The sequence below is a fragment of the Fusarium solani genome (assembly GCF_023522795.1).
Source record: "Fusarium solani strain SB1 chromosome Unknown bctg00000013, whole genome shotgun sequence".
NCBI classification, from domain to species: domain Eukaryota; kingdom Fungi; phylum Ascomycota; class Sordariomycetes; order Hypocreales; family Nectriaceae; genus Fusarium; species Fusarium solani.
Window position 1 is genome coordinate 29,326 of NW_027072145.1, and position 27,735 is coordinate 57,060.

Sequence of the window (27,735 nt, forward strand, 5' to 3'; positions counted from 1 at the left end):
ATGGTGGCGGCCGATGTCTGTAGGACTAGATAGATATCTGCTTTGCTGGTCCGCAGCGACCCCCCAGCTTTGATTACATCCTCTGTAACGCGAAAAAAATTCAAGAATCTATGCTGAGGTACACGTAGCAATGTACTGCGGGGTGGGTTGCCCATCTCGCTAACCCGTTTTGTCTCTCTTCCGGTGGTTTTTGGGGTTTTGCAACAGTGACCCCTATAGCCTGCCGTAGCGGGGTGTTGTCAGACTTTTGGCACGTGATTTTTAGCAGCGATAGCAACAGCAATCACAGCTTTAGTTTTAGAAGCCCTTTCATGGCATTCGAAACTGTAGCCTCTCTAGACCCATGTTAAATGACACTTTTGACGCTGTATTTGAAGCTCCTTTCGAATGAATTTCTCGCTCATCGCGAAGCTGGTCGTTACCTATTGAAATCTTCCCAAGAAGCGCCGCCCCCATTCGACGATGCCCGGGTCGACGGCGCTTCCCTAAGTTGCGCGATACCTGCACAGCCCTACGACGACGGGTGATAAGACTTGTACACCTGCACAGCCCCCTCAATAGACTGTACTAGGCCGAAGAAAGCCGTGAGAACTAGTGCCGCCGCTGCTACCAAAAACGGCCATCTGTAGAGCCCCTTTCGTGTGTCAAACCACCACTGTTTCCATGTGGAAGGCTCACACTCATCGAACGCCTGCTTCAGGATCACCAGTCGATCGTGCCAAAACTTGAACCTGTCAATCTGTCGGTCTTTAGTCTGCAACGGGAGACAAGAGTGGGCGCTGAGATCCAGACTCTTCTCCGCCGCTAATCTGCGAAACCACCTTTTGCTGCTTTCGTTCATTTTCGGGAGAAGCAGGGCGAGTGTCTTCAGTGTCTCTTCTGCGAAGTCGGGTGGAAATATGTACCTGAACATCTTTGTTTAGCTCTATTCCGCGTATCTCGAGGTTTTTTGCTGTTCTGACAGTCCTTGACTACACGGGGGGAGAGGGACGGGTTGAATACTATGTACTTACGCATGTTTAGCCACCATGAGAAATGATGCATGATGAAAGATTGCGACTTCAGTGTCAAAATTGAACAAGCGTAGATGGTCGGATATGTCGTCTGTCCACGTGATCTTCAGTCCAGCAATGCGGTCTAGATTTTGGGCTGTAAATAGTGTGTCGAGTTTTACGGCCTCCTCACTCCTTGTGACTATAGGGTTAAAATGGGCTGCGATAAAGTCCTTGATGGGACCAGAGTCATCCTTCCACAGCAGGTCCGTTCCTCCTGGGATAACGTAAGGTGCCGTGCCGATGCTCATCATGAAGAGGAGCCTCGAAGTAAGATTGATCGATGCTTCGAATCGAGATTCGTCAATGTCAGAGTGGCGCTGTAGGTTCGATTTGATGTCCTCTCTGCCTAGGTTCTCCCGAACCAAGGCTACTGCAATAGCCAGGACATCTTGATGTGTCCGCACGGACACATGCAACCCATCATCCCTTAGAAACATCTCTGCCTGTTTGGAGTAGTATGCAAAGTAGCTATCCAGGTCCCCTTTGAACGCATTTTCGGTATTCCGCAACTGTCCGATGTTGATGCCCCAGAAAGCCTGCGCAATGGCTGTCCTGGCCGATCCGGAGATCGCCTCTGAATTCAGCGGCTGATCGAGTCCTTGGCTGATGGCCGTCATTTGCATCTGGGGTAAGGGTCAGTCGCTGCTGGTCTGTTCTTGGCATATGTTTAAACAAAATAGAATCATCCGAAAAGCTCAAGTAAATAAATTACTAGAACTAAAGATACTGAGTTGAGGCCCTCTGGAGTTTTTCCGAAATAAAATCCATTCCATTCCCCACGTCATCGCATATTGGCCCTCCAATGCAATGCCCCGTTAGGCTTTTTCCTTAGCATACTTGTCCTGGACTGCCTTGCTAGGCTTTTTCCTTAGCTGCATACGGTTCCTGGACTGCCTTGTTAGGCTTTTTCCTGAGCAGCAAAGAGGCCAGACTAGTAACCAACCAGGCTGCGAGAAGAAATTAATCATCCAATCGACAACAAGTTAACACAGTAAGGGGCGCCTGCGTTGGGGGACAGAATACGGGGGCTCGGGCCAGGAGAATCTCAGAGTAAGTTTCAGGTGGATTTGTGGCAGGCGGCGCAGTCACCACAGTGTCAGAGATTGAAAAGCGTACTGAGGCTACTTCCTTCGGAGAATACATTTACCCGAGCCGAGTGCTGCGACCAGCTTCAACACAAGGGGACTTTGCAAATTTTGTTCGGAAGCAACTGGATAGAACAATCAAACACACATCGCGAGCAACTCCGTGTACCCTGCCAGGATAGCACAGAGCTTGCTCAACCGCCTACTGCGTACATACACGCAAGTAGGTCATAAATTGGGAACGAAGACCTCTACTCTCCAACACCCGCCATTGGAATCTTCGTTATCGAGCTGGATGCCTGGTTTTGGACTGCGGCTTGCTTAACTCTGAACTAAAAGCCCAAGCTCCTGGAGACAAAAAGTCGACTCGCTATCACTCGTTATACACTCAATCCTAGGCCCTGAACGTGGTCCACCTGTGGGATTAGACTATCCTGCACAGTGGATGACCATCGGCGTGCCATCCTAGCTGCCCTAGCGTCGCCACAAGGCTTCTGAGGGCAGTTAAAAGCAGTAATGTACGATGTCTAAGCAATCTTGCTATATGGGGAGGCGTTAATATACTTTCAGGCAGGTGAACACGCCAACATCATTTGAGGACTCCGTGTGCGAGCCTGTTCCACTGCCGTTACCAGCGAGATTAGCATCGGGGAGAATCAAATGTTGGCGACCCAAAGGTCTAGTATCCGAAACTTTCCGGGAGATCTATCCGATTATTCTCGAAGTCGCCAAAACACATCTGGAGTCCCGTCCCAGGACCGAAGACGTTGTCTTGGGTTGTTACATGCTTGGAAACAGTTCTCGCACAGCCGTACCATACATCAGCTTTGCGTCGAGAGACCAGAAATACCGAAGAGAACTAAGGAAGCTCGTTCAAAACGAGGTTTTGAGAAAATATCCCGGGTGGAAGTCAGTCGACTGGAACCAGGATCCTGGGTCGAGGAACATGTCAGCCTGTGGAAGCAATGTCCACGACACTCCCAATAGTCCTCCAATTCTTCGGATAAAGAGCTCAACGTCGGGTTTCGGAGGATCAAAGATCTTTCTACTTCAGAAGAATGGGACGAACGAAATCTGGCAGCACATCGCGACTGGGGGTGGCATCATCGCCAACGGGAAAGGCTCCTGTTTTCTCATGACAACAGCCCACTCTCTTCCAGGCTATGAAGGACCCTCGTTTCCACTCCCACAAAGTCCAGACGAGTTCGAGTTCAACATGGACGATCTGAGCGATGAGGAAGAGCCTGATGAATTGGGCGTTGAATCCACCAGCCTGGGGAGCCGGACGCCGCCGGAAACCCGACGCAGTTCAACAGACGAGCTATCATCACGTAACTCCCAGTCCGAAGAGATTGTTTCCGGCGAACCATCATTCTTCAAAGAGAATGTGGAAGTAAGCCAACCAACCACTTCGGCGGAGGAGTTGCAGGTGCCAAAGCTTCCTTTGACCACGTCAACATCCGACCAGCAAACACGAGCTTTACCTGCTCAAGAGCACCATCCTCCACTCTACACCATATACTCCAAGACTCCATCCATCACATCGTCAAGAAGCTCTCACCCTGGACTGGACTACGCCCTAATTGAAGTCAATCGAATTGAACTTGGTAATGGAGCACAATTGCTTGAGACTAGACCGCCAGTGGCACTGTACCAGCCTGGACCGCGAGAGGTTGTGGCGATAACATCTTCCCATGGCAAGACAAATGGGCGATTGCTGGAAACACCACTGTTTGTCATTCGTTCTGACACTACGGACAGCCAAGAATTATGGACCGTTATTCTGGACTATGACACAAGGGAGGGTGACTCTGGCTCATGGGTTTTCGATGCTACAAGTGGAGAAATGATCGGCCACATTGTTGCAACAAGCGCTGAAACAGGCTCTACATTCATCATACCTGCGTTCCAGGTCCTGGACGACTTACACCAGCGGTTTGACGGATCCTGGCGGCCCATCACAAAAACCGAAGACATTTTAGTACATACCGGTACTTCAACAGCCGTGGCACAGCAGAGCTCAGCACAACAGAGCTTCCCCGAGCCGTCTACTTTGGCCATCTCTAACCCTATCGACCCACAAGTCGACAGCTCTAGCGGCACAGCTACGTCGGTAACAGCGCAACGCACGCCAGGGGCCATCTCTCCTCGCTTCCTCCAACTCCCTTCGTCTGATGCCGCGGCTGGTATCTTAGGTGATCAGGAATCTCCCCCAATGCCATATTCTACCGCCACTGCCCGTCATTTCAACACTACTGACCCGGAACTTGCGGCTGGGGCAGATACCCAACAGCCTTGTAACCATCACACCAAATCGCCACCAACTCTATCATCGTCGCATCCCTCTTCCTCAGCGGAGCGATCGAACAAAATGTCTTATTCATGTCCTCCCCTTCGTGACTACACCAACTTCTCTCTCAACACTAACCCATCCTCCGATTACAACAGCACCCATCGCCCATTGGCTGGACAAACTACTCCAAACGAGGGCTATGGCGTGTTCTGTTCCTTGTCCGAAGTTCCCAGGTCGCCATCCCGCGGCGTCAGATCTCGAGCACAGAGCGTTTCTAGCGATAGGCCTTCAACAACCGCCCATAGCCTGATGTTGGCCCCTTTAACAGTGTCGCCTGAGGCGGGCTTCCTTGGCGCCTCTGCTCCTTCCCAAATCGTCGCGAACGATCACGACACCCACGCCGAGACCTGCTACGACCAGCATGTCGTTGAGCCCTCTGGAGAAACTACCCTAGTGTCCTCTTCTGCCCGCACGATGCTGTCCATCTACGACCACGCACTAGCCGGAACCCTCACAGCGGACGGCCTGACGGGACATGAGGAGATCAACTCCGTCGACCCCGAAACCAAATTAACTCCGCTCGGTGCCGCCGTATGGCATGGCGATATAGACCAGATCAATCTGCTACTCGAAAAGGGAGCAGGTCCGAATGGAGCGGACGGGGCACGGCCTCCGCTTTGGGTGGCAGCATCAAAGCCGATTAAAAATGCCGGCCGCATTATCGAGATCCTTCTAGAGCATGGGGCAGATCCGTCATTGCCATCGGCGATTGATGACAACTCAACGCCGCTTCTGGGTGCGGTGAAATCATACAAGCCGCCTGCAGTGATCAGCGCGCTTGTGGATGCGGGAGCATCACCCACAGCCGGGAACAACAGAGGCGAGATAGCGGAGCAAGTCGCGACGAAGAGAAAAGATCGTGCTCGGCTGCAGGCTATGCTTCCTCGATCGCAAAGGGCAAGCAAGCGACTCCCGGTCCTTCTCATGCTCAGCGGACTGGTGCTCCTCATCGTCGCGTGGGCCAATAGGAACGCAATGGTTGCTATGGCTGCGATTGGGTTAACTGGAGCCGGCCTGGTCGCTGCCGATGCCGTCAAGAAGAGATTCCGCATGAGTGGCGTGTTTGACTCCATGATTCCAACGGTACGCTGGTCCCGAATTGTTGAGGCATTCAGCTAACGACGGCCAACTAGAGTCTTCAGGACCCCAGGCCGGTGGAACAATTCAAGACAGGCATGCGCGACTGCATTGAGACCAACCTAAACCGATTTTTCCCTCCGGGTAAGCAATTCCTGAAAAAGGTCGTGGAGAAAGCTGTGGAGCACTTCCAACAGCAGCTTCAACAATTTCAGCAATCCGCACTGCCCGGCATGCCCATGCTGCCTGACGATCAGGCGCTATTCATGCCCCGCCGAATCCAGCAGCTGATGCCGGTCATGGCGGCGCCTCGTGCCGACACTGAGGAGGAGGAGACGAAGCAATCTCATCGATTGTGGGACATATCGTCCAAGACTAGCCCTTCGGCACCTCCCGCGTACGAAGATATCTACCCTCAGAAACAGCCCGATAGGAAGCAAGCCTTTGGGGCTCAGGCTGCCACTGACGCTGAGGCTGATGCGAAGTGTGCCACCTTGTACGACCAGGCATTGGCATCTGGGGCTATTGGGGTCGGGACCGAGGAACCTGAAGTTCTCAAGATTAGTCGTAAGAATGCTATCACTAAGGAGCAGCTGGAGCAGTTCCTCCGGGCTCGTGAAGTTCAGTTGAAGAGACTTAGTAGTGAGCGGGACCTATTCTTTATCTGGGTAAGTGGTTTAGAACTCAGCTTAATACCTAAACTCAAGCTAACTAACTTTTAGATTCCGCTTCTCCTTGTAATGGTTTGTGCCATGCTCTATAGCTACTTTCCCTGGCTATTCACCTTCGCATCGGGGAACTGACTTCGAAGATGAAGATGGAGATTCGGAAGCTAATCTTGAGAGGGAAGAATTCGTACGTGAGGTCCTTCCTCTTTAGGCATACGATCCTGGAAAAATCTCAGTAGATTGATGAATACAATAAGAGTATTGGCTTGAAAGAAAATAGTGACGTTGCGGAAGTGTTGAAATCCTAGTTGCTGAACCATATCCAGGATGGAGGCCCAAACGGCTTCCAAAGACTCGGGAGGGAGGTAATACATGAGCTGTTGCTCCCGAGCAACTGGATACACTCGCTGGGCGAGTGTCTCGACGCCGCGAGCGGTGGCATTATATTTACTATGGTCATAGCTCGAGGGGTAGTGTTGGACATGAGAACTGCTGTAGTGCTGGTAAATAACGGGTAGCAACACGCCGTCCATCCATGTGCGAAAGTCTTCACCCCGAAGGCGACTAGACTGCTGCTCTTCGCGGTATAAGTGCGGGAACAGCAAGTACAGCGAGACATCTTCGAATCCGATGAGGCGACCAAAAGTGTAATGCGGGATTTGATGCACAGGACGGTTGACTTGACGCTGGTTCCCAGTCGTATCGAAGTAGTGAACCTGTCTCTGACGGAGATGGAGATCTGACTGCAGATCTGGAACAGGCATCTGGGTAGTAAACCATCGAATTCCTTGCTTGGCGACGGCAAGGTTACTAGGAAACCCTGTGATGCTATCCACGTCAAAGCCGACCCCAGCAACGTGTGTGATTCGTTCATCCCGATTTAAGCAAATATGAGGCGCCTGGTTCCCGGACCTAATACCGCAATAGATCTGCCGCCGACTTGGAGTGCTAATCTTTCCGGAAAGATCATCTTCCACAGAGGCGATGCGGGTAGAGCTGAGGACCTCGGGACAGAGGTCTGCAGTGGATTCCAGGTAAGCGGCAAGACTAATATGTTCCCTTGGATCTTGATCGTGCTGGACCTTGGCTGAACGGTGACAGTCTACACAACATCCTCGAAATCTGATCAACTGGTCCGCTAGCTGACGTCCGAGGCGTTTCACTTGGTCGTTGTAGACTGTATCAGTGGGTGATGAGGTTTCTGCAGCGTCGGCTGTAGCTATCGAAGCGGCGTCCTCCGTATCAGCTCCCACGAGTGGCAACGGTGGCAACGGTGCTTCCAAAGAAGCTTCGCCATCCTCCAAGGAAGTCTCTTCTGGTATAATTGGTTGCAGGGGGGGTAGGCGGAGGAAGGAGATGCGAGATATCTAGATTATTGAGCTCCAGAGCGTGGCTATGGACCTCCGACATCATGCTGACACTCTCGGGTCCATCACCGGACTGGATCGGGTTTCCGCCGTCGACTGGACAAGGAATTGGGGGCAAGGCGGAAGGAAGGCCTATGCTGTAGAAATTTGCATGCTGCCTGTCCCTTTTCGCAGAGGTTGCCTTCTGTCGCTTTGCTCGCCTCTGTTCATTGTTCGCATTAGCTTTGTCCTGGGGAGTAGCGTACTGGCGTGGTCGTCCGCGCTTTTTGCGTCCGAGTTCTGCACCGGGTGGCTGATCCATGGTTGAACCTGGAATAGTTACTATAGAAGATCAGAGAACGTGTTAGAAGATTGGTATTCACAGTGATAAAACAAAACCAAGTACTTAATGTGAGGAAGATGTTTGGATAAAGATATCAGTGAACCCCCTGAGACCATTGATGTGGAGATTGTTTTACTAAATAGGCTTAGCGCGAGTGGGAAGCGTGCTAGTTCAGATACAGTTTAGTTTTGACCACGAAATCAAAAGTGGTTTAGTTTTGGCCACGAAATTCTAATTGGCCACCGGACGGCAGAGCGACGACGAGGTTGACAACTTAGAAGAGTGGTAATACCACAACGAGGGCAGAAGTGAAGGTGAAAATAGGTTTTCCGATGTTGCAAGATCTAATTAAGTAGATTTGAGGCACAGTGAATAGTTTTTGTCAACTTTCTGCTTCTGAAGTCCAGTCGGGTTTTCCCTAATGGCAACTGCGGCAGCAACGGGCACTGCCCGACAGAGTAGGCGGCTACTCCAAGAGGATCGACAAAGCTTTGCCAGGCAAACACACGGAAGCGTTATACGATGGACTAAAGAGAAGAGAAGCCGACGTGCTCTCGCAGCTCCGTACGGGAATGGCGAGGATCAACAGTTACCTGTGCAAGATAGGCGCGGTGGAGTCGGACATGTGTGATTGTGGACAAGCAGCCGAGACGATGGAACATTTCCTGTTTCGATGCACAAAATGGGAGACACAGCGCGAAGGCATGAGACAAGTTGGACAAAGCATGATGGGAAATCTCTCGTTCTTTCTGGGAGGCAAATCGACGTCAGATGGACAGAAGTGGACACCTAATTTACAGGCGGTGCGAACGGCGGTCAAGTTTGCAATAGAGACGGGGAGACTGGTGGCGAACCGGGAGATATGACACATTAACAACTGAACCTAGGGAATACTAACATCCAACAGCCTCAGGTGGACAGTCCATGCTTCAGCTGCTGAAGATAGGATGCTGAACACTTGGAGAAATCGGCCTCCAAGCAGGTCTGTCAAACAGAGTCAAGCGAGGCTGGAAAAGAATCGGAGAGAGAAGTGGGGTTTTCTTTTGTGGTCAGGATCAAGATGGCGGAAGTGTAAATGGCAAGCGTATCTAACGGCCCTATGAGACTCGTTCTCCCGGGCGTAATAAAACCTACTACTACCTGATTAGGAAAATGTAACGCTCGCCAAAAGTATACTAACCCAGAATAGGAAAATGTAACGCTCAACCGCACTTTGTTCCCAATGGCCTTCGAGGTCATCAACTTTAACCATGTGATATAACAGCAACATAGATCTAAGATAGAAAAGAATGCATTTCCATGTTATTGAGGCATTTGACTACCCAATTAAACTATATAAGACGGGGAATTTTGGTTGTGGCCTTGAAAACCTAAGTCGCAATTGCCTACTAGATTACTAGTATAACCAGTTGCTCTCCGTCCGTAGAGTGAGATGTTACAGTTATGGGAACATCACACATCCTTTGGGCGTCAACGGTTTAGAAATATAATGGGTACTGAGATTGTATACCGTATAATCACCAGCCCTTCCATCGCGGATCCGTGATAGGAATCGCACCACCTTTCCCGCACCTCTTGCATTTGCATTGTTTTGCCTCCACAGGTACCAGCTTGCCACGTCCACAGCCCGAACAGCTTCCCACCAAAGGCTCTTCTAAAAACGAATCTAGAAGGTCCTTGATGAACTCAGGGGCATCAGCGGCTATCTTGTCGTAAGTATCCTTGCTTTCTGTTGAAGCCAGAGATGCTGGAAGGTTTTCTCTGGCAAACTCGAGGGCCTTGTCGCGGAGCCCTCTCGAGAAGTCTGGAGTCAAGGTATAGACATCCGGTAGAGAGCGGATAAAGTTGCAGATATTCGGTTTTCGACTCAATGCATTTGCGTAATTAGCTACCGATAAGCATTGAAGCCCTTCCATGCGATATTTCTCTCCCATCGCGAACATCATTGCATGGACCCGAAGAGGGGAGATAACGTCGGCTTGATCCTCTATACCTGTTTCGGTGATTTCTTCGGCGTAGTTACCGGTGTATAGGTAATCGACCATTCGCCGCACCATTGAAAGAGGATGATCATCCATGAAATACTGTCCGGACGCTTCCTGGAAGATGTGTTAGTGAAGAAGGCAGTGCAACCGGGAGATGGGGCCTACCTTGAAGGGCCCAGTGCAAGCGGCGCGTAATACTGGGGACTGACTGCATACGATAACTCCATGAACAGGTATCCTCTGTCCCTCACAGACGAATACAAAGTCAGTGAATTCTTCAGCCTCCCGTGCCCTATGATACAAATCAGATTACATCTCGTGTAGGATCGCAGCAATAGAAACATACTTTACGATCTGCGAAATGGTCTGCTGGGAGTTCATTGCTACGACGTTCAGACGAAACAGAATCGTTAGGAGAAATGTATCGATTCTGCAAGCAATAACTGAGACGGTAAAGTCTTTCAGACCGTTTCAATTCAATCCAACGATCGTCGTCGTTAAGAATTCCCAGCGCGAAAGAATGAAGACCTGGACTCAAAGTCGTTGACATAAAAGGTGAGATGTCGAGTCAAGGTCCGGGCCCATTGCTCAGTAAGTTGCTCCAATCCACTGCTGGCTTGAACCAATCCCGAAAAGATGTATATTAACTGTTAGGGAACACCTTCCATCAGGGTAAGTAGCGAGAACATTAAGATCGCTAAAGGCAAGTGTAGAGTATACTGCCATAGCGGTGAGAAGCCGCTTGGGGGCTAAGTGTCGCTAACAGCACTCTCTACCGGGTTTGCCAGTAACAATGTTGTACTGGGGTCTCCCTAGCTTCAGAACATTTGGCCAAAGTCCCCAAACAAGGTTCAATCGAACCCCGCTCAACAGCTGGCCTTTCTACTTCTATGACGAACTTCTTACGTCACTGTTTCCTTGTAGAAGAATGAAGGCCAAGCAGTCACCATCGTGCAAAAATGGGGTAAACCCCTTGAAATTGGATGATGGCCAAATCACCGGAGCATAAAGTGAATCCCTCACAATTCCATAGCGGCAGTTTCGGTGTACAGGAACCGTCGTCCTCAATTCAGAAACTTATTCGACTCTGGCTGACGGTTCATGAAGCCGAGGTCATCGACCGACAGTCCAAAGGCCATGCATCTAAAACCGCCAGGTCCTATCTCCTGAGTGCGTGTGTTACGTGATGCCTCGCCCTCTTGTGACGGTCGAGGTTCCCAACGTAGTAAACCGTAACCGAATTGGTTTATGTTGGCAGTTGTAACGGGGCGTAACGTACTGAGCGTAGGGTGGCGAATCACGTCTGATAATATCAAGAAGTATTCTTGAGTAATCAAGTTGTATTGAAAGCTGAGGTAGCTAGAGTGTCTGTCTAAGGAATGTTGTGTGGTCTTTTATAGGCATAGTCTGGGGGGTATCTCACGATGGACATCGTGAGATATCGCCACATTCTCACTCGCACAGAGTGAGAGAGTGAGCGGGACGACGGGTTCCGGAGTGAGCGGTAATACGTTGGTCCGTGCCGTACAGCGTCATGCATTCGGTCGTGACATACTAGCGCTGCCCATAAATCAAATGCAATCAATCAAATTGCCAAATAAATCAATCAAATATGCCAAAATCTTATTTCAAATCAAACAAATACAAAATCCCGAATTTGAAATGCCATTTGATATATTTGATACGTGATATGAGGTTGAGGTCCAACCGGCTGGGCTGCTGAGTGAGCTTACCCGGAACCTGGTGAGTGACAGAAACCGGTTAGTGGCCTGGCCAATCAGAGCCATTGCTCACAATCGCTATTAGTGAGCTACCTTCAGACATCACTCTAAATGCGCTAGAGACAAAGTAGCTTCTTAAGTTCCCTGCTGTTCGCCCCCACATCATCAGACCGCGTCTTTGGCAGTTTGTTTATTTCTCTCGACGCGTGCCAGCCAGCTCTGAGGGACGCCCAACCCAACGGAACCCCACGGCATCATGCTTCCTTCTCCACCCTCCGCCTTTGCTCTCCTCCGACCGCCGAGGAACTTGGCTAGTCAGTTTGAATCGACGACGCAGACGGCATTGCCAAATCATCCTACCGTTGCAGATCTCCCGCAAGCTGTATGGAGGAACAAACGATATGTTTTGGACGAGTCCCTGTCTCGAAAGGGCTCGAAGGGACGGAAGAGCTGGATCAAGCGCCATGGATTTTTTTCTTGTTGAAGTTGACGCTAACGACAGCCCGTTGAACCCTTACTGGGCCTGTCGTTTGTGCGACGCGAAGGGCCAGCCCGAGTTCTTCGCCGCTGCTGCTACCAGTTCAGCAGCTGACCACCTCCGCAAGTATGAGAATGAGATATCGCGAGCTTGAGCAACATTGACCATATGCAGGTCCCACAGGATCTTCGAGAGCAGTCAACGCGCCGATACAGACCCATCAACCGACGATTATGACCGTCCCAAGCGACCGCGCTTGCAGTACAGCGCCGTGCCGCGGGCCAAGGTCAAGATGATCCGGGAACTGAGCCTGGGGCTTCTAATCAACACCGATGTTCCCTTTTCTTTCTTTACCGATCTATTTTTCAAACAGCTGGCCTGGCAGCTCGACCCTCACCTGTCTGGCCAGGTACCGTGGAGCCGGCAATCGATGAGCCGTCTGCTGGATGACATGTACAAGTCAAAGAAGGATAAGGTCAAGCAGGAGCTCTTAGATGCCCTCACCAAAATCCATCTCGGGTTTGACCTGCGGACCTCGCCCAATCGGCACGCTATCATGGCGGTTACTGCTCACTTTCTTGACCACCAAGCCAAGCACCAGTCGCGCCTATTGGCACTCCGACGCCAGCTCGGGTGCCATAGCGGTGGAAACCTCGCCGTAACGCTTTCACGAGTTATACGGGAATTCGAGATAGAGGGTCGAGTTGGGACAGTGATCTCGGACAACGTATCCTCGAACGATAACTGTCTCCAAAACTTCTACGGAAGCCTCAACGTAGAGATGGGACCGGCGGAAATCCGGGCCAGACGTATGCGCTGCTACGGACATATCTTGAACTTGTGTGGGTGAGGGACGCTAAAATTGGACTCTCTGACTACCTTAACCGCTGGTACCGCTGTAACCGGCCGGTGGATGAGCAGTGAAAGGCGATTGCGAAGACTGTGGCATCCCTAAGCGTGCTACGGAAACCACCTGAAGACAGTGTGTTCAAGCAGTGGGTCAAAAACAGGACGGCGAAGACTACGGCGATGAGCAGCGAGCTCGAGCGGTATCTGCGGTTAGAACCACAAGAAATCGAGGATCCGATTGAGTGGTGGATGGCTCGCCAGGGGCAGTTCCCAATGGTCAGCCAGTTGGCTCTTGATATACTTGCCATACCGGCGATGGCGACTGATTGTGAGAGGTCGTTTAGCCTCGCCAAGTTGACGTTGATGTCGCAGAGGCTTTTAATGACGACAGAAACACTGGAGAAGTTGCAATGCCTCAAGAACTGGGTCAGGCATGGTGCGGTGAAGCTGGGCCCGACAGCAGGTGGGAGAGATGAGCTCCAGTGGGAGATTGTAAATAGCGGTACGGAGAGCGCGGATGCTGAGATTTGAAATATTTGAAATATTTGATTAAATATTTCAAACAACAAATCCAGCGTCGAGTGCTATCAAATATCCCAAATATGACCCCGGATTTGATTTGTTTGATTTGAGGGCAGCGCTGTGCGCTAGGCACAATCACCCACCGAGCGAGGACCCATCTGCACACCCAGCACACCGACGATTTGAAGAACAAGATGCTGCAACTATCTCAAATCTTGCGATATCTGGCACCACTCCGCGGGATATAAGGACATACCTCCATACTCACTCAGAGACCCTCGCAACCCAACGACACATATATAATCGGATCGCGGAGACGAGGAGAGATCTGCGTGAAGGTCAGAGCAGCATCCAAGCATTAGTTGATCAACTGCACAGAGAAGGTTTCTGGTGCCGAGTTCGATTGGACCCGGATAATCGACTGACAGCCATCTTCTTCGCCCACCCGGACTTTGTTGCGTACCTACAATGCAATCCAGATGTCTTATTGTTGGATTGCACCTATAAGACGAACAAGCACCACAAGCCACTCCTTGACATGATTGGAGTTGATTCCTATCAACGTTCCTTCTGCATCGCATTCGCCTTCCTCTTAGGTGAATTAGAAGAGGATTACTCATGGGCGTTAGAACGAACACCTTAGGTCACTCTATCAGCGTGAACTTCCGTCGGTTATATTGACGGATAGATGCCTGGCGGCGATGAATGCTGCTGCGATCTGGTTCTCATCCTCTAAAGCACTACTTTGCCTCTGGCATGTTAACAAGGCAGTCCTTCAGCACTGCCGGCCGTTCTTTGCATCGAAGGTTGGTCAAGCAACAGAGCAGGCAGAAGGCAAAGCGTGGGATGAGTTCTATGCGTTTTGGCACTCGATTGTGGCTTCCCCAGACGAAAAGTCATTCGAAGAGCGGCTGGCTAAGTTTGAGCTTAGGTACGGCAGCAAATACCTCGAGTCGGTGGGATACATCAAAATGTATTAGCTCGAGCCGCACAAAGAGAAGATTGTCAAAGCATGGGTGGATGAGCACTTACACTTCGGCAATATAGCCACTTCAAGGTAGGTAGCTTGCGGTATATGGCGCAGGGGGAAAAAATGACAAAACTAATGTGCATGCTCTAGGGCTGAAGGAATCCATTCACTAATCGAGTCGCATATCAAGACTTCTTCATTCGACCTCTTCGACGTTTGGCGGGCAATGAAGCACGCTATTACGAACCAACTGAAGGGACTCAAGCATATGCGAGCCTCTCAACAAGTGCGCACACCTCTGGAAGCCTCTGGAATACTATTTGAGGCGGTGCGAGGTTGGGTTTCACACCAAGCTCTGCGCAAGGTGCAAGAGCAACGGCAGCTACTCCAAAAGCAGCATAACGCTCCTTGCAGCCAGACCTTTACATCTTCACATGAACTACCGTGTTCTCACACCTTGGCGAAACTAGAGGAAGAGAGGCAAACCCTTTTGCTCGAGCACTTCCATCCCCATTGGCATTTGAAGCGAGACGTGGCGCAGCCCCGTCCCATGCTGGAACCACGACGAGCCACAAACCAACCTAACCAGAGAGACAGTCAGCCGACGACGAGCAATAGACGTGAGCCCTCTGGATTTGAGCCGGCAGAAGCTCGCAAGAGAGCTCCCAGTAAATGCAGCAGATGCCATACAGTTGGCCATACCATGGCCTCAAGGGCCTGTCCGCTGAGGTTCAAGGAGTTGCCCACACAAGCAGCACAGGCCCCAAACTCGGTTCCGCAGTTAGGCGTAGTAAGGCTAACTCCAGTTCCGGATTCAAACTGGTACAACGAACAGCGCTTCGGTGGCGTTGCAAGCACCAATGTCTGATGCCATCCTGGAATTCCCTACGGAAGCTAATCAGCGCTCACCCTCTGTTGCACACACGCTACTTGTCCGCTCCCCTCCTCCTATCTTAGATTCGCCTATCGCTCCTCACAATCCTGTCATACCGGGCTACTCAACTGGAATTCTGCCAAGATCTGCCAGCGAAGGATCTCCAGTTGAAGAGGCGGCTCTTTTGCGCAACCCCCCTTGCAATCACCGCCACGGTACGATTCCCCTCGGGCTATATATGGAAGATATATCGCCGCCAGAAGCGCATGGTACGCAGCGCAACCCGCAGGTAGCACCAAGACCAACCAGCAATATCGCAGGGCGATGGGGCTTCCACTCAGGTATGGCAAGCAAAGTTATAAGTGGTGTCTAGACTACAAACAAATGTCCAAGCGATGCATCACTTCAACCGGATCAAGAGAATGGACAAAGGAAGAGATGATGGCATATCTAGACTGGAGTAAGGCTGAGGATGAACGTATGGAAGCCCAGGTCGCGAAGGAGATGGGCGACAATCCCCTGACAAACAAGAGAAGAGGTGTAAAAGAGATTTGGAAGAGCGTGGAACGAGATAGTAAAGAGTAGCAAGCTTTGCACACGGACACTGGCTCGACGGAACAATGTATCGTAGTCAAAATGTAGCCCATTTACAATGTATTTTCTGCTAAGGCTTTCGTAGAATGAGCGAAGAATGTTGGATGGCTGGATGGGAGGATCTGAGTGCCATTTTGGGGGCTTAGTCAGGGGGCGCGCCCAGGCGCCCACCTATGAGTCGCCGATCTGTAGTACCGGTACAGTAAGCCTGCCAATACGGTATCGAAATCATTCATGCGTCTCACGGAGACCACGAGGACGCCTCAGCTTCGGAGCTTATGCACTTTATTCAGGGCTCATTTAGAAACTGGGCTAGGCATGGCAGCTGGGAGACCATTACTTATGCCTTCCTGATCGTAATGCAAAGTAATGGAACTCTAATGCTCAAATGCAAGTGTGCGTAAATCTCGGTTTCAAATTATGAATATGAAGATCCAACAAACTAAATACCTTACTAACTTAACATGTCCAATCTTGTGATTCATCCAAATCCATGATCTGTGGCCTAGGACAATACTACTAAGTAGAGGAATAAACTTCTCTGGGAACAAAGACCGCGGACCCAACTTAACCAATTAATTAAATCCCAAAAGGCGAGCACTGAAACTGAATATATCCTTTATAATTGCCATCGCTTGAACTGAAGAACGGTCCCCATGTGAACAGCTGACCGCTCATATAGTTATCCGGTCCCTCCTCGAAGTCGATGGTCCCATCAACAAACATGCGATCTGGGGTCGAGATATTGCCTCCCTCATAAGCCGTGGCTCGGAACCGCTTGCCGAAGCCCCGAGATGTGACTTCCTTGGTCACGAGCAAATTGCCGAGGCCGCCATTGTTGCCTGAAAAGTCGGTGTTGGTGGACACTTCTATGTAGTTTTCAAGATGGTTGGCGTCGTCGAAGTAGATCTCAGAGTGGATCTCGCAGGTGCTACCCGCGTCGCCGCCAGTATGAGTCAGGTAAATCCAGACTTTGGTTAAATACTGCTGCGCAGGAGCCCTCGCTGTGGCCGGCGCCTGGGTGACTTCAGCCTGGCGGGCTTTAGGTGTCTCATGTACAATTGCGAAGGACGCGGGCTTGACCGGTTGAGGCATTGTCGGTGTGTGTTCTTGTTACGGAGATTTGCGAAGTGATCTCGGTGTTGTAATTCAGACCCAGAAGTAGACTTGTATTTATATTTGGGCCAATTTTTACCCAAGATGATGATTTCGGTGCTTGTGGTACAGGGGCCTCAACGAGCGAGGAGCTGGAGGGGTATTATATAGGAAAGCATCGGGCGTTATTTTGGTTTATGATTTCAGCTGAAGCCGCATCAGACCACCCCATCTCTTGCGCTTAAATCGAATCTCTCGTCGTTGTAGGGGATCTGCGCAGAGTGTTCGGACAGATAACCTGCCTGGCGCTCGCAGCGCGGCAAAGATGGTGCTGCTTTGTGAAAAGGGGGTGGATAAGTTTTCTACCGAAATGCCACAAATCTTGCCGGAGCGGAGCGTGAGCCGGCGCCGCGGGCATTGAAGAAGTAGGCAACGATGATTGAGAGTGAATCGTTCCAGTGAAGCTCGAGATGTTGGTCAGTGCTAGTGAAAGATTTTCCAATCAATAAATTATCAGGCTTGTGGTTGATTTTACAACTTGCGCCATGCCGCTCCGAGGCAATCACAGGATGAGACGGTCGAGCCCACAGTTTTAATCATTCATCACATTGATCCGCGAGGAGAATAGTGACGCATTTCCTACTTCTTGCTTTTGCTAGGAGTGCAGATTCTCCAGAAAAGCTGTTGATGAAGACGGTCTACGAAGCGCCTCCCGGGGCTGGTGCTCCGCTGAGGGGCTATAAGCCCCTTCGTGGCAAACACGGCAGATGACAAATTAAACAGAAATGCCGAGAATCAAAACTACGTTCTGAGGGAGACGAATTATGACCTAATTATCTCGTGTTTTGCGGGAAAGTTTTGTCGATAGTTAACGCCACACGCCTCAGCTACTGCGTCTCGCAGTCACCCTTGCCAATTAATAGTAGCAGTGGCTCTCGAACTTTCGCAAACCGACGGGGATAGTATTCTCGACTGCACCCATCGGTCCTTGAAGGAGGATTTCAGCCAACCACCGAGCTGACAGGCTACGCTCCCTCTCGTAGCTTCCACTTTCACTGAAAGTAGACTTCTACGCATCTCGGTTAGTCTAGCACCCCTGTAATCCGCTTTCACATGAAAGAAGACTCTCAATAAAATAGGCTGACACCCTCACCGAAGGTGTGGAGGGTGTAATACAGGCCGAAGTATGTATCTCTGAGACATGATATTTCATACTAATAACTCTGGCTATGTGCTGGTGCTCCACGGAGCGGTGCGTGCATGATCGTGACCTTTTTTTTGCCCTCTCTGTCTGTGTACTATGGCAACGTCATCAAGAAAAAAGAGGTTGGAATTGTTGAAACAAAAACGGGTTACCCCCAGAAGACTGTTGAGACTTATACTTCAACAGGAATACCATCCAGGACCACCTAATGCATAGCTGTCGCATATCACCACTAGGTTCGTGCGACTGGATATGAAACGCGGCCCGTACTTTGGGGTTGTGTATCCGGTTTCACATCCAACTTGTCGCATCAAGGATTCCAATCCTAACGACATGAGCTTAAATAGCTCTGCCCGAACACATGGCTGTTCAATTTCTTTTGTTTTTTAGATAATTCTCATCAATTGACTGGTGCCATCAATGATCCCTGTGGAGCCAATTGTCTGACAATAGCCCCACCTAATGCATCACCAAAATTTCGATCCTCCCATACAAAATCTAAATTTTGGTGCAGGCAAAAATAGACCATCCTGTCAATAAAAATCGAAGCTAGTAAAATGTCTCTCCATAAAATTGATCAAACTTTACTCTCTGCGTGGTTTTTTGACCTCTCGACCGCTGCGTGTGCGCTGGCAGTGCCTTGTTACGACCATGAAGTCCTCACTTTCGTCCTCTGACCTGACACCCACCTCAATCACCGACTCGACCTCCTCATCCATATCCACCTCTATTTCTGCCTCCTTTGAGTTAGGAAGAGCTTCTCCAGCCGCTAGAGCCTCCGCTAGAGCCATGAATCGTCGGTTCGGGTTCGGTACCGCCTTTCTTTTCTTCCCTCGCCGCAGCTGGGCCACCTGCTCTTCGAGGCCAGTAATCCGCGCATTCTGAACGGCCACCTTCATCTCTACAGCTTCCAGCCCCTTTGCGATCTTACTGTACTTCCGCCCGGTTGGACGACTTCGGTGTTTGGCCAAATCTCTCACCTGGCGGCTCGTTTTCGGCGTACATCTGAGTGCAGCTGAGGAGGGCTGGGCGTCTTAAAACGTTCCGGCACCTTTTCTTTGTCCGGTTGAATTTCCGGATGTATTAGGGCTTTGCGACGATTTATTGGCCTATTTCCAGTAAATCTCCAGCCGGATAAGATAATATCCTTCCTCATGCCCGCCTCTCTGGCTTTCGCATATGCCCGAATAAAGTTGACTTTATCGACCGGCGCAGAATCGGTCAAAGTAGCCAGCTTTTGGAGTTCTTTCCGATACGCACCTTTATTGACATTAAAAATCCCATTATCTAACGGTTGCAGACCATGAGAACAATGTGCTGGTAGGTAACAGCAGTAGACGTTGTTCAGAAAGCACGTAGCCATCCACTCATCCTGGATGCTCGTCAGCCATCTTATAGCGGGAGACTTTGAAGTGAAAACCCCAAAAGACTCACCTGTGCATGGCTTCCGTGACCGTCAAGGATAATGAGTCTCGCATCTGATGCATCACGAGGCTCTGTTTGAGGTAGATAGACGTCCTTCAACCACTCGAGAGCTATGTGGTTGTCGGTCCAGCCGTTCGGTGATGTGATGTAGTGCCAGTCCGCTATCAATTCGAACTCGTTAAGAAACCACTGCTTCTGTAGCTCTTTTCCTTTAAAGATAATCCCCGGTTTTAAAGCGCGACCAGTTGCGGTGACAGCCTCAATAAACGAGGTCCACGTGCGCGACTGAACGCCTTTCAACATCGCCTTCTTCTTCGGGTCGGAGCTCCCAATTACGAGGCTATCCAGGCCTCATGGACAACCAATTAGCTATGCCCTATAAAAGCCCATAGAGCACTTATAGTAGACTTACCGAAACCCGCCATTATGCCGCCCTCGTCCACGTTAACCGTGTTCTCAGGCTTGATCCAGCCGTATTCGTTCTCCCGGATATCGAAGTACCAATTGACCGCCTTCGGAGTAAACCCGTCAAATCTAGCAGCTTCCTGACGTTTTCCAAGCTTGGTAGATAGTTGTGGGTGACGTTTTACGAACCTCGTGGTCCAGTGCTTGCCCAAAGGTTTGTTATCGCCTTGTTGTTGAAGGATGGCCTCGACACAGGCGCGGAGCTAGCTGTGAGAGGGAGCATAGCCCAGAGACTCTTGCCGCAGCACCCAACGAAGGAGAGTATCCTCTTGGCTCTTTAAAATACGCAGGTGGGCCTGGATACGTTCATTCCTGCTTGCTTGACCGGAAAGTCGTCTCGAAATGGTCCACTGAGGTACTCCACGTTTCTGGGCCGCCTCAGTCTGCGATAGGCCTCTATCAGTAACATCGAATATAGCCTCAGCTACGTCGTCTTCAGTATAAACATGCCGAACCATCGTGGCAGGAGTTCCACCGCGTAAACTAGGCGATATGCCTACTTGAGTGTATGTAGTTGCACAGGGTAGATGAGGTGAAAATGATAATTTTTCAAAGGGCTAGAGAACTAAGCCGCGCCGCGGAACGGGAAAAAACGAACCCGATATCAAGTTTCCACGGAAAAAGCAATATGGTACATGTCTTACTTTGTAAGTAACTTTACTCCAGAGCGAATGCGATGTTGTTGAAAATTTAGATTTTGTATGGGAGGATCGAAATTTTGGTGATGCATTAGGTGGGGCTATGCATTAGGTGGTCCTGGATGGTATGCGTTTTTGGTCCTCGAGGCGAATGCCGCAACCGGTGTGCCACGCCCCGGTGACGACAAGGAAAACAGGTTTATCGTTAACTGAGCCCATCTCTGATCTGCGGGATGCAACCGAGGTGTGCAAAGTATGAAGTGGAAGTGGACAACGGCTGGATGCGGCGCACTGCGGGTAGTTATATCCGGCGATCTGGGCCACCTCAGCCTCAAAAACACCGAAACAGTCCCGATCGAGGATCAGGCATTGGCATTCGTGCGCGACTACGGCAGGTTCCATATGGTCTCCTCCACACGTGGGCGAGGATAGCCTCAAGTGCAGGGGATCATACGACGACGAATCCTTCTGTGTCTCACCCACGGCCCGCATCAGGAGATGCCTCAGAGCCCAGCTCACCACGTCTCTGGACAAACTTCCCATTGTGACGGAGGAGCCACAGCCTCGCCTATGCGAAAGGTGGGCTCTGGAATGTGTGCCAAGGATCCGGTTCCTGCAGAACGTTGTTTTCTCCTGCGTATGCAAGGTCCGGTCCCAGCTGAACCCAAGCCCCCCTTTCTCTCGACCCATAAGGGTTCCTCCCTCGGTTAAGGGGGGCCTTGCTTCAGAGATGGGTTTCCCATTTATTGGGCACAGACTCGATCTTGGATGGGCACACCCGAGTCCGTGGTGACGAAACCAATACCTTGACGAGGACATTTGAGGCTCTTCCAATGTCTTGGTCGACGTGTTTTTGGGAGCTTACTTTGCATCGTTACAAAGACTCTTTTTCGCAGCTGCCACGACGGCAACGCCCGGTCCCTCCGATTTCCCGCCCGAGTTCTTGGAGTACGATGAAGGGGCGACGCTGGTGGGCGTTTGCGCCGCCATGATTCCCGTCGCGACGGTCATTGTGGGTGTAAGATTTTGGGCGAGGTGGAGGAAACGAATGCATATTGGCATCGATGACTGGTTAATCTTGATATCGCTTGTACGCTCAACAACACCTTCACCTTGTCTGTCGCTAACCTTTGAAAGCCTCTGCTTTGGTCTGTGGCGATTCTCGGCATCTGTGGTGGGTGCTCTGCAACATCATCTCGAGGAGGATTTACTGATCAAGACGCTAGCTGTTCATTATGGCGGTGTCGGAAGGCACTTGGCCGTGGTCGTGATGGAGGATCCAGACATCTTTGGACGATCAATGCTGGTGAGTGATCCCTTCTCCCTGCACTAACGCTACATCTAAGACGGATCTTCAGTGCCTCTTCATCGGCGAATTTACATACGGCACCGTCCTCTGCACCATCAAAGCAGCCATCCTCTTGATGTACTACCGCGTCTTCCCGACCCGGTTCATGAAATTCGGCGGATACGTCCTCGGCGCCATCACCTTTGCCTGGTGGGTGGCCGTGGTCTTCGTTTCCATCTTCCAGTGTGTGCCCGTCCACAAGACATGGCATCCGTTCATGGAAGGGGGACACTGCTTGGATAAGAACCAGTTCTTTCTGGGCAACTCGATTCCCAACATTATTACGGACGCCTTGATTCTCTGCCTTCCTGTCTACGAGGTCTCGAAGCTGCAGGTTCGCCGGTCGCAAAAGTTTGCCATTATTGGGATATTTCTCCTTGGAGGGATGTAGATCTACACTTGGCTCTTCAAGCAAGACTGTCTATGTGCTGACTGGTGATAGCGTCGTCGTGGTCAGCTGTATTCGCCTTAAGGTTGTCATTGACCTCGTCAATGCTGGAGTTGACGCAGACTTTACTCGTGAGCAAACCTATATCAACCCCACTCTTGCCATGTCCCGCTAACGCCAGCCAGAACTCATCGGACCCTGCTGGATATGGACGACAGTCGAACCTACGATCGGACTACTATGTGCAAGCCTTCCGACTATGCAGCCCGTTCTATACCTCCCCTTCGGTCGCTTCATCGGCGAATCCTCGAAAGAACAAGAAAACACATCTGGTCTTGTCACAATCGGTGGCACAGGATCAAAGTCAACCAACAAGAACAAGGTTCAGACAAAACACGGACCATTCAAGAGACTGCACGACAACGACGCGGCCGAGGAGCCCGTCCTGTGGCCCGAGTCTTATATTAACGAGCAAAGCACCGTGGTGGAGAGGACAGTCTACGCAAAGGATGTTGGTCCGGAGGCGATACCGTTGGGCTCGATTGCTGTGCATCAAGGCATGACGTGGACCGAGTCTCGGCGGGCAGGCTATTGATACAAGGGATATCAAGTAATGAGTAATTGTAAAATAGATAAAAATTGGTAGAGATGATTTGATGGGCATTGATAACTCTTGTTCTTTTCAGATGCCAGGCTAAAACCAAGCTTGAAGAAAGACTTATCAGCCAGGCATGATAACCTAAATTAGAGATAAACCACCGAGATCCTCAGCGTATCCTGTTAGAAGGCAAGCCCAGGGCATAGTTCTATTGCAGAGGCTCGTGAAGCATAACGACAGAAGACATAGGCCCCTTAACCTGGAAACAGGGTCAGTGACGGGCGTAGTAACAGAGTATGAGCCCGAACTTACGCCAGTGTTGGTATCAGTATCAAACGTTGCTGCGATGCCGTTGATAAAGTCTCCATCTGGGACCTGAACCGTTGTCCAGTTCTCTGGTCCTGGTTCCCCTTGACCAAAGATTGCGAGCCTCTCTCTGTTTGTTTTTAACTACAAGTCCGAATTAGTCAACTCCATCCCAAGCTTTGCAGCAAGTCCAGCACAAACCATGAGTCTTTTCAAAGTCCCGGACTTGGATACTCCAATCTCGACGATCCTCTCCCCATATGCGCCATTCAAGTCCAGATGGGTCATTTCATCTTCGGGCCAATATCCTCCGTGGCCAACGTATCGCTTAGGCTCCCAGTACCTTTTCACAAATTCAGCCCTGAGGCCAAGAATGGGCCTGGTCGCATCGGTGGGGTTCCGAGGCGTGTAGGCTGTGATTCGGGCCAGCTTTTCCAACTCGCCCTGACTTCTTGCCCATGGGAGCGTCTGGTAGGGACTGAGGTTGTCTTCAGGGTATCCTTCATCCAGCCCATGGGGAAAGATGGGAGATATCTTGATGTCTCGACGCTGCCACAGGGGAGGCGCGACAAATGCCCAGAGAAGCCTCTGTGCCAGAGGACCGGGGTTGCCCCAGAACAGGGGGGGTTTCTCCTCGAAGATTGGAGCCTCCAGGATGCCGATTCGCGATATGACGCCGTCCTAAATATCATTGAGCCGAGTCCACCAAGCCCTTAAGTGATCAACACATACCGAGCGAGTCTGTCCCTCAACGCCGACTAGACATTTGCCCTCTGAGACGCAGAGTATTCTGCAATCCACATTAAGTCGTTGGTTACCGAGCCGGAATTTGAGCCCTGATCGAAGTCGAAGCTGACGGCGGTTAGTCTCTTCCAGGCCCATAATATGCCATCCTGTCGGGACCAAGGAAAACCCACATTGATGCCCTTAATCCCAGTAATTGGCCTGTTCTCTGACTGGCTACTCTCTCCAAAAACAAGCTCCATCTCAGTTATCCAGTCCCCAGCAGTTATTCGTGCCGTCTCCACCTTTCCAGCTGGAGTACCAAAGAAGCGTGGGCTACTTCCGAAGACGACACCAAAACCGGACAGGAGACCATCGTCATTCCAAAAGCTTTCGAAGAGGAAGCTTCCAAATCGAGACTTCTCCATCTCTTTCCAAGAATGAAGCCAAAACGTCCGGCTGATGCCGTCTTGTCGCGACGCTTGAGTGGGAGCCACCTTGAACAAGATGGGTCGACGAGCCTGTTCAACGATCTCCAATTCCGGTTCCATAGCATACTTCATGTTCCCGGCCTCTTGGCAGTGGTCTAAAATCTCAACGCAGCACTGCCAGATACGTCTTCTATTTGCGATGGCCAGAAAAGAAGCTTCCACTCCAAACTTAGGCGTCGTCACAACCTCAAGCCAAGCGTACAGCTTCTTGTAATCGAACGCTGTGTTCAAAGTCTCCAGAGACGCACTCAGGTCCCAGAGCCAGGGCATATCGATAGCGATGCGCGATTTCCAAAAGCTGTTGCTTCGGGTATCGTGGTAGAAGGGCCTCGAGACGCTTCTCAAAGACAGGAGCGTGTCGCACGGTACTATGTTTGCGATCTCGCGAATTAGCTCGTTGGATAGCCTGGAGAAGGGGTCATCATCTGGACTAGCAGGCCCTAGGAGAATTGCTTCGGGTTCGGGAGAGGGCTGGAAGCTCCCCGACGTCAACTTCTCGCGCAGGTGGTCGTAGAAGTCGTTCACATCGTTGGGGTTGGTGACAGAGAACTAGTGACGTCGTCAGCATATCTATCTTGGCAGTCCGTACATGCTCCAGCCTCACCTCCTCGCCTGGAATAGGCTCCCAAAACTGATCCCTCCCAGAGACGGGACCATAGTTGATCTCGAGGTAGGTCGAGTATTGCCCCGATAGACCAGCCATCACCTTGTAAAGCAGGTCCCCATCCACCGGAGGAGGGCCTTTTGTGGAAACCTGGACTCTCTTGAGCATTAGGTAGCAGTCTTTGTGGAAAGGAAATACGGCCGATCTGTTGGGCTCGCTCGCATGATAACTTAGAGATGTTAGTGTAAGGTTAAAAGAGTGTGTCCCACTTGGAAGGACTTGCCAGTCAACTTCTCTCTGCTCTGGCCGGTTTGGGGTCTTCAAATAATATCAGAAACTATTGTTTGAGGTCTGCATGTAAACTGTCAACTCACCGTCACCCGGAAGAAGTATCAATTGACCCTAATGGTTGAGATTCAGCCTGGTTCATGCAGCGGGAAACAAGACTCACGTAGTCATCGTAAGGCTCCGCATCAGCAAAGAAAGTCCTGATCGCCTTAGCATTTGGCTCATTGGTAGACTTGTATCAAGCTCACCTATCGTCTGAAGGAGCGACTGGATTGAAGCCGAGGCACGAACCCTCACCCAGCCATTCCAAACTCTCCTGGCTGACTAGGTCAGGATCATAGCGCAGATCCTCCTCATCCTCGTACCAATCTTCAGACTCGTCGTCAGAAGGCTCCTTGTCCGGCTCATCATCACTTTCTGAGTCGTCTGGAGGAGGAAGTCCCTCGCGTCTTCTACGCACGATTTCTCGGCGTCTCTTCAAAGCGCGCGGCTGGCGGCTCCCGATCTCGGAATGGTCGTTTAGGGCGACGCCGCATATGGCGCAGTAGCAGTCAAACTCGCCCATTATACCAGGGAGTTAGTGTTAAGAGACGAAAACAAAGAGGAGGTGGCTAGAATTCGGCCAATAGTTTGGAATAAGACCGGCACGAGTTGCGCCGAATTATCTATTTAAGGGGGCGTGCAATTTAGCTACTCTACTAGTTAGTTCATTTCATTCTGTTCAATTTCCTTTTTGGGTGATTGATTGTGTTGGATACGCGATGGGGTAGGGGTGAATTCAGTAGATTATGGGTTACAAATTGATGATCTTATTGATTGAAGTCTTGATGATCTTGTTCTTGCTCGCTTCGTCATCGTGCGGGGGCGTTTGTCCATTCTTGATGTTTTCACCGCCACAAGCCACACATTGTTATAACGAGGAGCAAACTCCCTTCTATCCGCACACAGGGGCCAATCTAACAGATTGATTGATTTTCTCCTACACGGTTGTAGTCGTCTAACGGGTTCCGATGAACAGCCGAAGCCTTCGGATCAATGCTGGTCCGCGGTGCCCCACTTCGCCAACGTCGAGTTGCGTTGACCACCTGTCGCACTGAGCGTGCTAAAAGAATAAAAGATCAGGTAAACGATAATGAGCAGCAGCAGTGTGTTGATTGATTGTTGTCTGAGGTTGTCTCTTGTGCGGGGTATTCCATCCCGCAGAGTTAAAGCATACGGTTAGATTACTAACGCAGTTGTTTCATGAGGCCGTGAAGATCATGCCTACCCTGCGACAGGATGCGACAAGTGCGATGTAGCGATTTGTAACTCGAAGGATTGTTGGGACTTCTACCATAGGCTAATTTAGTTGGGGAGGAGATGTACCTTTTATTTGCGCCAGTTTAATTGGGTCGGCCCCCCTGTCGTGACCGCGTTGGAGGTTTATGACAGTTGATGGGATAGTGCGAGGTGTCAATCATTAAAAGCCCGCACCTGGCAATAGAGGTTGTCTCGAAGATTGAGAGTATGCAACATTGGGTGTAGCCAGAAGAGATTGAATCAAAGCTTGCCCTTCTTCCTAAATGAATAACTGAAGTTGTGCCCTTTTATCCTTCTTGGATAGGATCGTCTTCGTCAGCTGCGACGGAATGTTCCTCACGATCTGTTTCATCCAAGTCTGATACCGTAGCTAATACAGCCCGTGTGTCAGAGCGGCCTTAGTAATACGATGTGGTTTCCAAGAGGTTGGGTCGGCTAAACTTCGCTGACCCCGGAGGGCTAGCCGTATTAGGAAATGTAACGCTCAATCGATTGTCACTATATCACGGTATGCCATGACATGCTGCGACAGCAATATCGATCTAAGAATAATAAAACTTCTTTTTTATGTTTTTTAGATGAGTAAAGTATATATAAAAACCATACTTGGCCGTGATAATTAGTAGTAGCCGTGAAGACCTAAGTCGCAATTGCCTACTAGATTGGTGGGGCCTCAAAATCGGCCATCCCCGTCAGTCGTTCCTCCTGACGGGGGGTCCGCTGATTAGGAAAAGGACCGTTGATTCGGAAAAAAATAAAGATACCTCAATTTATATGGGGACCCCCACAGAAATAGAAGTACCTCTCTTTTAATGAATATCCCTCATACTACAATTGATCTGCTGCATAACCCCGCTTTCAACCCCTCCCTACCATGAAGCTATCACGACTTGGCGACATTATCACCAACAACCCCACAACATAACTCGCCCACAGCATTTGC

At 50.5% G+C, this 27,735-nt stretch overlaps 9 protein-coding genes across 9 annotated transcripts; 3 read left to right on the forward strand and 6 right to left on the reverse strand.

The window, feature by feature from the left end:
- Positions 1–511: 511 nt before the first annotated feature.
- MRS44_016939 (uncharacterized protein) lies at positions 512–1,678 on the reverse strand (the record flags this gene model as incomplete). Its single annotated transcript, XM_046273040.2, has 2 exons — positions 512–905; positions 1,014–1,678. The coding sequence occupies 2 exons, from the start codon at positions 1,676–1,678 to the stop codon at positions 512–514; spliced, it is 1,059 nt and encodes a 352-aa protein (XP_046127271.1).
- Positions 1,679–2,924: 1,246 nt separating this feature from the next.
- On the forward strand, positions 2,925–6,373 carry MRS44_016940 (uncharacterized protein; the record flags this gene model as incomplete). Its single annotated transcript, XM_046270289.2, has 3 exons — positions 2,925–5,576; positions 5,627–6,238; positions 6,293–6,373. The coding sequence occupies 3 exons, from the start codon at positions 2,925–2,927 to the stop codon at positions 6,371–6,373; spliced, it is 3,345 nt and encodes a 1,114-aa protein (XP_046127270.2).
- Positions 6,374–6,402: 29 nt separating this feature from the next.
- MRS44_016941 (uncharacterized protein) lies at positions 6,403–7,906 on the reverse strand (the record flags this gene model as incomplete). The annotated part of the gene is made up of 2 exons (XM_046284308.2): positions 6,403–7,605; positions 7,658–7,906. The coding sequence occupies 2 exons, from the start codon at positions 7,904–7,906 to the stop codon at positions 6,403–6,405; spliced, it is 1,452 nt and encodes a 483-aa protein (XP_046127269.1).
- A 1,538-nt stretch (positions 7,907–9,444) lies between these two features.
- Positions 9,445–10,293, reverse strand: MRS44_016942 (uncharacterized protein; the record flags this gene model as incomplete). Its single annotated transcript, XM_046281609.1, has 3 exons — positions 9,445–10,026; positions 10,078–10,204; positions 10,259–10,293. 3 exons carry the CDS (start codon positions 10,291–10,293, stop codon positions 9,445–9,447), a joined length of 744 nt encoding a protein of 247 aa, XP_046127268.1.
- Positions 10,294–12,097: 1,804 nt separating this feature from the next.
- Positions 12,098–15,911, forward strand: MRS44_016943 (uncharacterized protein; the record flags this gene model as incomplete). Its single annotated transcript, XM_065617490.1, has 8 exons — positions 12,098–12,237; positions 12,286–12,957; positions 13,095–13,462; positions 13,536–13,941; positions 14,126–14,413; positions 14,603–15,232; positions 15,288–15,541; positions 15,700–15,911. 8 exons carry the CDS (start codon positions 12,098–12,100, stop codon positions 15,909–15,911), a joined length of 2,970 nt encoding a protein of 989 aa, XP_065473562.1.
- A 588-nt stretch (positions 15,912–16,499) lies between these two features.
- Positions 16,500–17,015, reverse strand: MRS44_016944 (uncharacterized protein; the record flags this gene model as incomplete). Its single annotated transcript, XM_065617491.1, has 1 exon — positions 16,500–17,015. The coding sequence occupies one exon, from the start codon at positions 17,013–17,015 to the stop codon at positions 16,500–16,502; it is 516 nt and encodes a 171-aa protein (XP_065473563.1).
- Positions 17,016–18,803: 1,788 nt separating this feature from the next.
- Positions 18,804–20,567, reverse strand: MRS44_016945 (uncharacterized protein; the record flags this gene model as incomplete). The annotated part of the gene is made up of 6 exons (XM_065617492.1): positions 18,804–19,149; positions 19,200–19,591; positions 19,654–19,994; positions 20,057–20,185; positions 20,239–20,316; positions 20,396–20,567. 6 exons carry the CDS (start codon positions 20,565–20,567, stop codon positions 18,804–18,806), a joined length of 1,458 nt encoding a protein of 485 aa, XP_065473564.1.
- A 1,168-nt stretch (positions 20,568–21,735) lies between these two features.
- MRS44_016946 (uncharacterized protein) lies at positions 21,736–23,078 on the forward strand (the record flags this gene model as incomplete). Its single annotated transcript, XM_065617493.1, has 4 exons — positions 21,736–22,053; positions 22,106–22,482; positions 22,538–22,614; positions 22,669–23,078. 4 exons carry the CDS (start codon positions 21,736–21,738, stop codon positions 23,076–23,078), a joined length of 1,182 nt encoding a protein of 393 aa, XP_065473565.1.
- Positions 23,079–23,289: 211 nt separating this feature from the next.
- MRS44_016947 (uncharacterized protein) lies at positions 23,290–26,058 on the reverse strand (the record flags this gene model as incomplete). The annotated part of the gene is made up of 8 exons (XM_065617494.1): positions 23,290–23,340; positions 23,394–23,531; positions 23,589–24,068; positions 24,120–24,239; positions 24,305–25,150; positions 25,206–25,355; positions 25,657–25,693; positions 25,742–26,058. 8 exons carry the CDS (start codon positions 26,056–26,058, stop codon positions 23,290–23,292), a joined length of 2,139 nt encoding a protein of 712 aa, XP_065473566.1.
- Positions 26,059–27,735: the final 1,677 nt, after the last annotated feature.